The following is a 12,940-nucleotide window of genomic DNA, read 5'->3' on the forward strand; positions in this document are numbered from 1 at the left end:
AATAAATATGTTAAATAAACCAATTAGTATACAAAAAATAAACTCACCGGCAAAAAAAACGGCCACTAAAAACTAGACACAATTTCAAAGTTGGATTTCTGGCGAACCACTCTTTAGATTTTGATGATTTTTTTTAAATTGTAAATTAATTCCTTTTTAACGGATGCTACGTCAGAAATTTTTATTCCGAATTTATTTTGAGCATGTACAGGGTACAACAATAAGAGGAAGTTTTTTGCCCGAATTTTGTAACACCCTGTAGGGTGCAGCAGCGGTAATAGCTATTGCTAAATTAAATCACATTGTAGCGTCATCTTTTGTGAGCATTTTGTTTTTTTAACCACCACATTATCTCTTTTTGTATTGGAGATATGCTGTTTTAAAACGAACGTCTCGGAAAAATTCAGAATTTGCAGAGGCAGAAAGTTTTATGTGTAAATAATCAAGGCGACATAGCCGAAAACGGATTTATGAGTATTTGCAATATGAGAAAAACGGTTGTCAAATTAAAAAATTCCATTATCTGTAACGGATGTTGCTCGTATTGTGGCTTTAATTGAGGATGGCCGAAGTCAACGTCATGTCTCCGATACAGTCCAGTAAACAGTCCAGGATGCATATTCGGAATTCGCCGACACATTAGCCGCTCGGCATAGTTCGGGTGCTGCGTAAATCGCCGACGTATTAGTCTAATACGTCGGCGGTTTACGATGCGCTCAAAATATTGTTACTTTCTTCGCAAGTTTGTAAATCGGATTAATTTGATCTGCATCTGTAATGAGTACTCGGAATTTTTTATGATCAATCAGTAATCGTCTGTATTGGTTTTCATTGTTTTCCAGTGATTAGCACATTTCGAGCAGATTGATAATTTAAAAACATGGATTTTAAGACATTACCAGCTGTACCTGATAAATAAATAGTCTCCAGTAAACTGAGGTTGCAGATTACTGATAAAAACAGATTTTAGATAGTAGATGCTGCTTTTTGAAGAGATATTAAATAATAACAGTAATGCTATTAATATATCATTAATATAAAATAAATAGTAATAGCACAGCTTTTGTTTATACTACGCAAAAGTCTTATGCTCTTTCATTTCCAAACCATACGATTGAAAAAATTGCGTCAGAGCTGGCATGGAAATAAAGATAGCTGTCATTTTGTATGTAAAATTATATAAGGAATGTCAATGATCGTTGTTACCAAACCAACTAGCCGCTGTTTTTTTCGATCATACGGTACTTGCGATTAGTCTTAAAACTTAACTTACTCTTTATTAAGGCTCCAATCATTCTATTATCGGCATGGAAGCTTAAAACTGCTTAGCGAGTAAATTTTAGTTTATTTTTATTTAATTATAGAACGGATAACTGCCTTGGTAAATGTTAGGAGAGAAATTTTTGAAAGAGTTTCAAAAACATTTTCTGAGACTACGTCTAATAAGCATTTAGGAGGTTTTATCACTACCATTTTGATGGCAAACAAAAGAAAAATAGGGAAGCGAGCCGCAAAAGAACTTCACGAAATATAGACTGTTCAGTAAAATCATTAGTAACTATCAAACAATTTCTTCCAGACACAAAATTAAAAAAATATGGGATTAGAAGGTTAAGATGAAGGGAATAAATCCAAAAAATAAAAATATGTCTTAATTTTTTTCTATTATATATTTTTTTGCTAATATGTTTTTCTTAAACTTAAGTTGTTTAGTAATTTCTATAAACAGAGTAATCCACCATCATTTCGCCATTAATATTTATCTAACAGAAACTATTTTTTTTTAAGTTAACAAAATTTTAGTTAGAATTTTATATTAAAAATGACAAATTAATAATTGCTTCATAATTTTTTTGAAAATCATATTGCTTACACCGTAAAGTTTAATTTTAGTATTAAAAAAAAATTCTGTTCAAGTCTGTTTCGTATAATTTTCTAACAGTCCTCGATTTACCATAACCTATACTGTAATGCAATTAGGCATTCCAACGACCTGTCAAAATCGATCCAATATGGCCGCTGGGGGCACACATGGCTGTATTTACATTAGTCCTTGTGGTAGTCAAACCAGAGCTAAGTTATATTTAATACATTTTATAGTGTTTTTCAGTTCATATTGTGGCTCAGTAGTTAGTTGTTAACACATTTATAGTAAATTTTGATAGCCAGGATATAAATTCTGCGAGAAACATAATATTTGAAGACGTTTTGTTACATGCCGATTACGTGTCGGAAGTCGAGCAAATAAAGACAATTTATATTTTTATTGTGTCCCTACGACCACAAATCACCGCTTCTTAACAGAACAAAATTAATTGTCCAAGAAACGTCGTTCTCTTTGGATGGCAGCTATAAAAAGGGATGATTTAATGTGGTCTATAATAAAAAATCAGAGGGTGTGTAGCAAACACTTTCTAACAGGTAGACAACAGTATTTCGTTTTCGTAAATCACCGACGTATAAGGGTTGGGACTAGTCTAATACGTCGGTACTTTAGCAACCGTCCATCGCTGTACCCGACCTAATCCGAGCGGCTAATGTGTCGGCGAATTACGAATATGCGTCCAGGATGCCTAGAATCGGTATATGGAAACGGAAAATTTCACCAGGTGAGTGGATACTAGATATTACACCCTTAAAATTTCTTTACCTTTTTTACTTTTCATGTTTTAGTTAGTTTACGGCTACGTTCTGATGTTTGATTTGACTATAAAGCTTTTTTTCGAGGTGTTTGTTTTAAAGCAGCGTATCTCCTATACAAACAGAGATAATGTCGTGATTAAAAAAACAAAATGCTCACAAAAGATGAGGCTACAATGTGATTTGATTTGAAAAAAACTTCGTCTTATTGTTGTGCCCTCTATATGCTTCAAATAAATTCGGAATAAAAATTGCTGACGTAGCATCCGTTAAGAAAGAATTAATTTACAGTTTAAAAAAAAATCATCAAAATATAATCAGTGGTTCGCGAGAAATCCAACTTTGAAATCGGGACTAGTTTTTAATGGCCGGTTTTTTTTTGCCGGTGAGTGTATATTATTTAATGCGCAGTTTATAGGCAATAGTGTGGAAAAAATGTTTAAAGTGTATGTTAAGCACTGATTAGAAAGAATAAAGCCAACAAGATCAAGTAGGTGAAATAAAAACACGTATAGGTATGCCTGTAGAGTTTTCTTTTCAATTTGATATAAAATTACCTAAATACACTACGAATCGTCGTGGAGATAGATGCACGGGAAAATTCATCATCTTTTTGTAACTAATTACAATTATTATGTACAGGGGCTTCGTTCGTTCCTTAAATATTAAAATAATATATTTCTGAACATTTCACAACTAAAATAATGCAGCTATACAATATAAGAAAGTTATGCAGATGTCATTAACAACAAATACAAACTATTAGTTTCAATTGAACATGTTGATATCTCCAAAAAAAATCCTATATGGGTTTTTCGCCACTGCAAGAAAATCTACAAAATAAAATAGATATTTTATGTAAACACTTCTGCGTTAATCCCAAACGGAAACTACTTGTCAGAAGTTAGGTTTAAAGATATACACATTTGCCTAACGAACAAAAAATGCTTAACGTTTCGGAAAGTTTATCTCTTTCCATCGTCGGAAGCAAAAAAATACAAAGAATAAAGAAAAAACTATTTAAAATATTTAAATTCAACTATTCGAGAACACTTTAGTTTTTTAAAACAGATACGTCTACAAAAACCGTTGACGTTCTGTTAAAATGACATTATATCAAGTTAAACTTCAAAATTAACTATTACTACCCATGGTACAAAGAATACAAGGTATGATCGATAGCGGCTCCAATTTCGTTCAGTTCGCGCATACCACCTGTGACGTCACTAGGAAATAATGAATAAATAAAAAATAAAGAAAGTTGACAGGAGATCTGCATTTTTGAGGTTATGGTTAAGAATTGTTTATTTTTAAGACTTTTTAGTTCGTTTAATTTAATAATTACTAAAACCAGCAGTTCCAAAAATATATTTAAAAATAATAATTATCTATTAACATGGATTTGGACGATAGGTAAGAATACTGAATTTATTTCTATATTCGGTATAAAATTGTTTATTAGGTTTTTAGTTTGCGATGTTTATGGTAAATAATTTTCATTTTCATTGCCTCTGAATTCACATGAGGACAGAGTTGAGGATATCTATGGAAAAGTAACCACAAGAGGAATTGTTACATCATTTAAAAAATATTGGGAAGTTTATTGTTTCCCATCGAAAAGTAGAAAATGCCAATGCAGATGAACGTATTGTAATTGTGATAGAAGTAATTCTAAGGGTGAAGTTTATTATAATTAGTGGAAGTAATACCAAGGGTGAAGTTTATTATAATTAGTGACCTCTGCTTCTTTTTATATGTAGAAGTTTCTGGTTTTGAGAATAAATCGGTTGAACGACACCCAAAATTTAAAGGAAGTATTTGCATACCCAGAATATGCCCATCAAGGATTATATAGCTCAAATTTCCTTTAATGGTAGGCAATTATTCAATGCAAATTAACTTTTTAAGTGACTAAAATATTAAATAGTTTACAATATGGTATATCACTAAAAATATATTACTTTTAGGTACAATTAGGGCCCGATACATTTCAAAAAGTAGAATATTATTTTATATTAAATGAGGTATTGTACTAACAATCAATTTATATTAATAACGGAGATTAAAAAATAACAGAATAAATAGTTCTTTTTTTTATACTACAAAAATAAATTATAGAATACAACAGTATTTAAAAAAATAAATAAAAAGTGATGTTCCGGCCGAGTTTCGAACTCCGGTCTCTCGCTTCCTAGCCCGACTCCTTATGCACTGCTCCACAGAACTTGCTTAGCGATAATTCAATGACGGTATATAAACAAAAAAAAAACAGGTTTATAACAATATCTTGACGATTTGAACTGGCGCGCAGAGCGTGCTGACCAATAGCGCCTGTTATCACCTGTGACGTAGCGACTAACCTGCGCAATATCATACCTTGTATTCTTTGTACCATGATTACTACCTGATAACAATTACTTAATAAGGTAAAACCAAAAAGCCCAAACTTTCTGTAAGATTATTTTTAATTTTTACGTACATATGTAATGTTTATTTATGTTTTATGTTCTTTAAAATCAAAAAAGCGATTACCATACATTACTAACATCTACAGATGCATGAGCAATACATTTATTTTTATTAGATTGTATTAAAAAAGCCTCTTTTACTTTCCTTTTAGAGGCTATCGCTTCTTTCATTATAATTTTGGCGTTATTAAAATTTATTCTGTGCCCTGTGTCCCATGAATGCTGACAAATCTTAGATTTCTGAAAATCTCCCTTTCTTAAATAATCTTTATGTTCTTTAATTCGAACATTTAAGGGTCTAGATGTTTCACCAATGTAAAATTTATCGCATTCACATGGTATTTGGTATATTATATTTTTTGTTTGTTGTTCTGTATTCATTGGTTTAGTATGTGATAAAATGGTATATAATAAAATAGTATTATATTATATTATTATTTGTATTTATTTTATTTTTCTATAGCTTGATATTCATCAATGTATAGTGTAAATGACATCTGCATTAACTTCTTTTATGCCAAAAACTCAAATATAATTACCTTTATTTCCATAAGTTTGCCTACCGTCCTCCTCCACGTTCATTTTACCCATCCTCCTCTTCCTGTACAGAACACACGCCGCCACAGATGCGACAAACAACATAATGGAAATTATCACAGCCGGTATGATGTAAGTGATCAAATAGTCGCTCTGCGCAGACGGAGGCACCGTCTCCTCCGTAGGCACTCCAGCCTCCTGCGTAGGCGCCACAGGCTTGGCTTTACAGTTGCCTATATGGTGCACTTTGATGGTAGATATGGTAAAATCGGGACCCATGATCCTGTGGACCCGTCTGGATATGCTTCGGGACTCGCTGTTGTGTAACATGTACTCCAAGCGGTTGATCTCGTCAATCGGGCATCTGTCGACGGGGAGGGACTTGTTGAACCAGTGGACCAGGGTGGATTCTATGGTGTTGCGTTCGATTTTCTGTTTGAAGGGTAGGAAGTGAAGGTTCTTTGGAGACGGTTCTTCGAAGATTTCCTGTGGAGAAGGTGGAACAGTTTAATGTTAGTATAAAGTCAAAGAAAATAAGGATCTAAAGAAAGACATCTAACTTAACAGAGACAAAACTATTTACGTTTAATTACGATCAAACAGCAATTTCAACAAAAATGGACGATGAAAATTTTTCGTGGATTGTGTTAGGCGGGTATTACACTATAACATTTCTTTGTCAAAGATCTTTTATAATATTAAAAAATCGAAACGTCGGCAAATACAAAACAAATTAAAACATCCAGAAATCATTTAATTTTTAATAAAAAAACCTATACCCAAGAAAATCACAATTGAAATATCTTTTACAAAGTTTTATATTGTTTTATTAGGAGTAAAAATGACACTTTTTGTGTGGAGGCGTTTGACATACAGCCGAGGCACAAAAAGTAATTTTTACTCCGAATAGAACATGCTATTTTTTTCAAACGCCACAAATAAATTTTAAACAATTTCAAACGTTCCAAATAATATAAAAAGATTTAAAAGTCATACCTTGTATGTAATTATTATAGGTATTCGAGAAATTATGATTACGCTCGTTGAATTTTACAGTTTATGTCAGTTAAATAATATACAGGGTGGCGCACCCCATTCACCTCGGTTGATTATACGAAAACGGAAAGATGTAGAAACAAAATATTTTATGGGTATATGTGGGAAGTCAATGTGCACAATTTAAAATTATTTTGAAATATACAGGGTGTCTCAGAACTAAGATCCATACCAAAGTTATATTTTTTCTTATGGAACACCCGGTATTTTATTTCATTTTTGGATTCTTGGGCCCAAAAAAAGACATTTATTATAATGGTTAAATACGTTTAAAATCATTGGTTTTTGAGATATTTAAAGATATTTAAATATGCATGCTACAAGAGAATTGATTATCAACACCCTGTAGATTACTTTCAGAATTATTTCTTGTGTAGAGTTTAAAGGTAAAGAAATAAACTTTACTGAAAAATGTTATTGTTTCCATAAATTTATACAGGGCTACCAAAAATTAGTGATTTATTTTAAGGATTTATTTTACATAAAAACTTTGTTATTTCAAATGCAACTCCCTGTATTTTTTTAAACAAATCGAAGGAGATTCGAATGCTCTTTCAAACTATATGAGGGTTTCCTATATCTATCTATCTCCGATTTTGAATAAAAAACGATTTTTAAATAAAATGGCAATCAAGATGGCTGATATCGCCCATGGCAATTTTCTAGTGACAGTAACTTTTTTCAAAATGGACATTAGTGTATGGACATTATTTTTAAACAGTTTACTAAAATTTACCCACAATAGTTTAATAAGTAAGTATTCTTTATTTTATGAAGAAAAATAAAGCCATATCTGCTGGTGGAACGACTGGATATGTTACTGGTGATTTTGTTTTGTGAGGAAAATTATTTCTTGGCCTCAAGAGCTAATGCTCAAAGATATCCAAATAGGAATCTTCCTGATAAGCGTTCCTTTGAAAAACTACTTATCCTCCTATTTCGCAGAATTGATAGTGTAGTTTATAAAAAACCTATTAGGCAGAAACCTGTCGTTGGAAGTGAAGAAATTGAATTTGCAGTAATTGGCTCTTTTATAAAAAATTCATATATCTACAAGTCATCGTAAAATAAAACAAAGAACTACTTCTTCGTTTTTCTTGATAGAATAATAAATACATATTAATAAATATTATTTATTAAACTATTGTAGGTCAATTAAATAAAAGTAAACTGGTAGTATAGATTTAAATAAAGTCTATAAACTAATGTCGATTTTGAAAATAGTTACTGTCACTAAAAAATTGCCATGGGCGATATCAGCCATCTTGATTGTGAAAATCGGAGATAGATATATAGGAAACCCTAACATAGTTTGAAAGAGCATTTAAATCTGCTTCGATTTGTTTAAAAAAATACAGGGAGTTGCATTTGAAATAACAAAGTTTTTATGTAAAATAAATCTTTAAAATAGATCACTAATTTTTGGTAGCCCTGTATAAATTTAAGGAAACAACAACATTTTTCAGTAAAGTTTATTTCTTTACCTTTAAACTCAACACAAGAATTAATTCTGAAAAGTAATCGACAGGGTGTTGATAATCAATTCTCTTGTAGCATGCATATTTAAATATCTTTAAATATCTCAAAAACCAATGATTTTAAACACATTTAACCATTATAATAAATGTCTTTTTTTGGTCCCAAGAATCCAAAAATTAAATAAAATACCGGGTGTTCCATAAGAAAAAATATAACTTTGGTATGGATCTTAGTTCTGAGACACCCTGTATATTTCAAAATAATTTTAAATTGTGCACATTGACTCCCCACATATACCCATAAAATATTTTGTTTATACATCTTTTCGTTGTCGTATAATCAACCGAGGCGAATGAGGTACGCCACCCTGTATTTTCGCACTTTTATGCTTAGGCGCAAAAGTGCTTTACTTTTAAGCCTAGACGTTAAAATTACTTTTTTAACTGTCAATCACGTGGCAAAAATTAATACTTTTGTGACGTTTGAAAAAAAAATATTTTGTAAAATCACACATATTATTTTAATATTTAATATAATTAAATAGCAAATATACCATATGATCGAATAAAAACGGCGTCAGCGACGGCTATGAAATGACGAATCGATGACATTTCCCATACAATTTTACATATAAAATGACAGCGATATATGATACTGGGATGTATTTCAGGAAAATATTTTAACTTCTATAGAGTGGTTCAAAAAAGTGTGAGTGGATCGGGATTATTTATTTTAAATGGGACAACCTGTATATTATTGCATTTTTGGCTTCCTTTCATACCACTTTACATAATCCTAAGATATGAGTAAATATATTTACACAGTTTCATAGATATTAATAAATAAATAAAAAATAGACTATATTTTTCAGCCTTTCTGAAATAAATTATTAAAATGAAAAGAACCTGTCCTGAAATCAAAACTATATTAGGTATTTACTCTAGATAGTCTGTACGTACTTTGCTATAAATAAATATAATAAATAATATATATAATCGTAAATCATACAGGATATTCAAAATTTTACGCCGAACTTTCTAAAATATATAAAATCATTTTTCTTCGTTTTTTTTTAAGTGGAACACCTTGTATATTATTTTTTCAATATAAGAAGAATTAAAAAATGAGTATTTTTTGTATTTAGAGTATTTCAAAATGTTTAACGGTTTCTCAGATATTCGCTGTTCCATATTTCATATGGCATTTTTCACAGTAGTAAATTTTTAGCAAAGTCACCCAATGATTTTACTCTCGTATTTTAGCTGAAAGAGCCATATGAACTAATACTGCCTGCTTAAATACAAAAAATCTTCATTTTTTAACACCCCAATAATATACAGGGTGTTACATTAAAAAAAAACAAAGAAAAATTATTTTATATTTTAGAAAGTTTGGTGTAGAATTTTGAACATCCTGTATCATTTAAGATTACGATAATTACAGCAAAGTAAGTATAGACCATCTAAAAGTAAATACCTAATATAGTTTTTATTTCAGGACAGATTCTTGTATTTGTAATAATTTTTTTAAGGAAATATATATATGTTTTAGTTATTTATTAATATCTCTGAAATTATCGAAATATATTTACTTATGTCTGAGAAATATGTAAAGTGATCTCAAAGAAAGTCAAAAATGCAATAATATACAGGGCGTTCCATTTAAAAAAAAGCATCCCGATCCACTCGCACTTTTTTGAGTCACCCTCTAGAACTTAAAATATTTTATTGAAATATATCCTCGTACATACTCTAGGTTTGTATTTAAACAAAATTCTCAACTTTTTTGTTCTAGGAGCTGTAGGTATATAGTTGTAGGTATATCATTTTAGTCAAAATACATAGATAATACCCTTAGGCACTTTTAAAATTATTTTTAGTTTTGTAATTAAATTAAATTAAAATTTATTGGGAAAATAACTGTGACCACGTTGTTCTACGATTTTTACGATGGTTTACTACGAATAGTAAAAATGACGCCGACCTTTTGATAGATTCATTCAACTTATATTTAACAGTGTTGCTACGGGGTGTTTGTGAACTGTCTTGTGTGTGTATTTTCAAGCAATTTTTACTGTTTTTCTTTGCAAAAGAACTGCCCAAGTATTTTTAAATATTAAAGATGGTTTGTCAGTGCTTAGTTAGCAAAAAGAAGATTGATTCTAGTAGTCTAAGAGCTAGCAACGTTTTCGAGAAAGTATTTAAAGACGTCTGGCTCTTTGATATATCTTTTGCTATGCTCTCTGGAACTGCATGCGGCCCGTCTGGCTGCCGATACCCGTTGCGTTCACTACTGCGCATCGGTAGAAGATCCTATATTTTTTATTAATTTAGTTCTATAAATTCTAGTATTGAATATAAATCGAGCATGTCTCCATAGCGCAGTGCGTAGAGTTTCCGACCGCGAACCGATGGTTCAGAGTTCGAATCCGGGTCAGGGCATATTTGTTTTTTTTAATCACCAGAATTATTTAATACTTTACTATCAGAATATAAACGAAAATAAAATAAAAAAGTCTTTGCCCTGACCCGGATTCGAACAACTCTACGCACTGCGCTATGGAGACATCTTCGATTTATATTCAATACTAGAATTTAAAGGACTAATAAAAATATAGGATCTTCTTTCAATGCGCAGTAGGGAACGCAACGTTTACCGTCAGCCAGACGGACCGCATGCTGTTCTAGAGAGCATAGTAAAAGATATATCAAAGACACAAATTACCTATAACAGATGCGAAAGAAAGCGACTGCATCGGAAACCGTTCGGCAAACCCGACACGCCTATTGAGTGGTGTAAATACACCAGTCGTTTAGTCCGGAAATCCATGCTGTGTCGTATTCGCTTGCTGGAGTGACATAGTGCGTGGTTATATGTTCCTTTTTAAAAACGCGTGTAGGATTTTTGTTGAACTTTTGAACTGTTATTTCTAAGTTTTGGTAATTTATATATCTTAGTTAAAATGGGATACAAATGTGTTTATTTATAAGGAAAAATAAGATATTTATAGTATAAAAAATTAATTTATTTAACAAAATTTAATTAACAATGTGACAAAATAGTTACCTTTCTATTGGTTCTATCGGACTTTTTTCGACTATATAAATCTTTATTTGTAAACTTTAATACATTTTAGAAATTTTAGGAAATTTCTCACATGGGTGGTCAAATTCTATAGTTTTCATTACATCAAACAGCCTCTGAGAAATGTTTTCAACTCAAAATGCCTTTAATTATGTTTGACTACATCATTAAAAAGGCACTTCAAATACATCAATGTGATATTTGTCTAAAATTTGCAAAAGAATCCGAATCTCTGGATAACTCGAAATTATTTACTCATTTAAAAGCCTTTGATCATGAAAAAATTCAGGCTGGAAAAATTATTTATATTAAATTTTGATGAGTTTTGCACTAAAGAAAACATTCAGAGGCTGTTTGATATAATGAGAACTATAGAATTTGACCAACCATGTGAGAAATTTCCTCTTATTTACATCATTAAATTATTTATTAGATTGAAAATATTTTATGCATTAAAGTTTACAAATAAAGATTTATATAGTCGAAAAAAGTCCGATAGAACCAATAGAAAAGTAACTATTTTGTCACATCTTTAATTGAATTTTGTTAAATAAATTAATTTTTTATACTATAAATATCTCTTTTTTTTTCCTAATCTCCTACGAACTGATATAATATGACGAGTAATCTATTAAATTACTGTGAGATTATATGCCTCGATAACATATTGGTACAGATTATTTTGACCCAAACAAATAATAACCCAAACTATACATTGATGCGGATTGTCTATGAACTCTTTCTGAAGGTCACAGAAACCTGAACGCGGAATTCGGTGTTCTTTCGCATATGTTATAGTTAATTTGTGTCAAAGAGCCAGACGTCTTAAAATACTTGTTTTTCCGACGTTGCTAGCTCTCGTACTATAGTCCCAAATTGATATTTCGACGGTATACAGAAATGCACACCAGCAGTGTTGTCATATTTATGCACCCATCTCTTTTCAACTATCCACATTTTTACCTTAACAGACAAAAACTATATAGAAACAAGTAGAAATATGTGGGTTAAAGAACAAATACTCACCATAAGTTTTTCAACGAATTTCTTCTGCAACACCGCATTACTCGAGAACGTCTCGAACGGTACTTCCAAGGTCATGCTGAATTCCACGTTGTAGTGGATCTTCTCCGCCTGTCGCACGTGTACTTCCAGGCTGTCCTTGGCGCTCTTACCGCCGGAGTCGACGCACATCAGCCAGTACTGCGTCACACCAGTTTTGCGGGGAATCCCGAAAAATTCTCGGTTCTTATTGTCGAACTGTAACCAGCTGGAGGCGGGAATCGGTTGGAAATCGGCGGTTTGGAGGGTGATGTTCAACATGGAGGGGTCTACGTCTTCTGGATCGTAGAAGGTATCCTGGAAGAATGAGAAATATATTAAACTAACTTCGTTTCTGAAGTAGTAAGTGTTACTATTACTTACGTCTTTAACTTTAACGATGAGCAGTTCGCCTAAAGTGGCGTTGACCACGTCCACGGGGTTCCTCAATACCGGGGAGAAGTTATTGATGGCCGTGACAGGGGGCGGTGGTGGTTGTTCGATACAAGTGCTCAGGTTCCTGTAGGAGACTAATTTTACCCTTAAATCGGACTTGAGCATCTCGCTCAGTTCTCTGGAGGGGTCGCCTCTGTCGTTTGCAGTGAGCATCTGGAAAATAATGAATTTTTAATAAG

General features: G+C 31.8%; 1 protein-coding gene across 1 annotated transcript in view; it reads right to left on the reverse strand.

Annotated features, from left to right (window-relative positions):
* The window catches only part of LOC115890641 (dystroglycan), a 210,756-nt gene that overhangs the window by 7,321 nt on the left and 190,495 nt on the right, over positions 1-12,940 (reverse strand). Inside the window, exons 9-11 of the mRNA XM_030910937.1 lie at positions 12,690-12,914; positions 12,291-12,623; positions 5,648-6,131 (exon numbers count right to left, since the gene is read on the reverse strand). Of these exons, the coding sequence (XP_030766797.1) occupies positions 5,648-6,131; positions 12,291-12,623; positions 12,690-12,914 (1,042 nt within the window). The remainder of the gene's footprint in view (positions 1-5,647; positions 6,132-12,290; positions 12,624-12,689; positions 12,915-12,940) is intronic.

Source organism: Sitophilus oryzae, unplaced genomic scaffold (assembly GCF_002938485.1).
Source record: "Sitophilus oryzae breed Bouriz unplaced genomic scaffold, Soryzae_2.0 scaffold_907_pilon_pilon, whole genome shotgun sequence".
NCBI lineage: Eukaryota > Metazoa > Arthropoda > Insecta > Coleoptera > Curculionidae > Sitophilus > Sitophilus oryzae.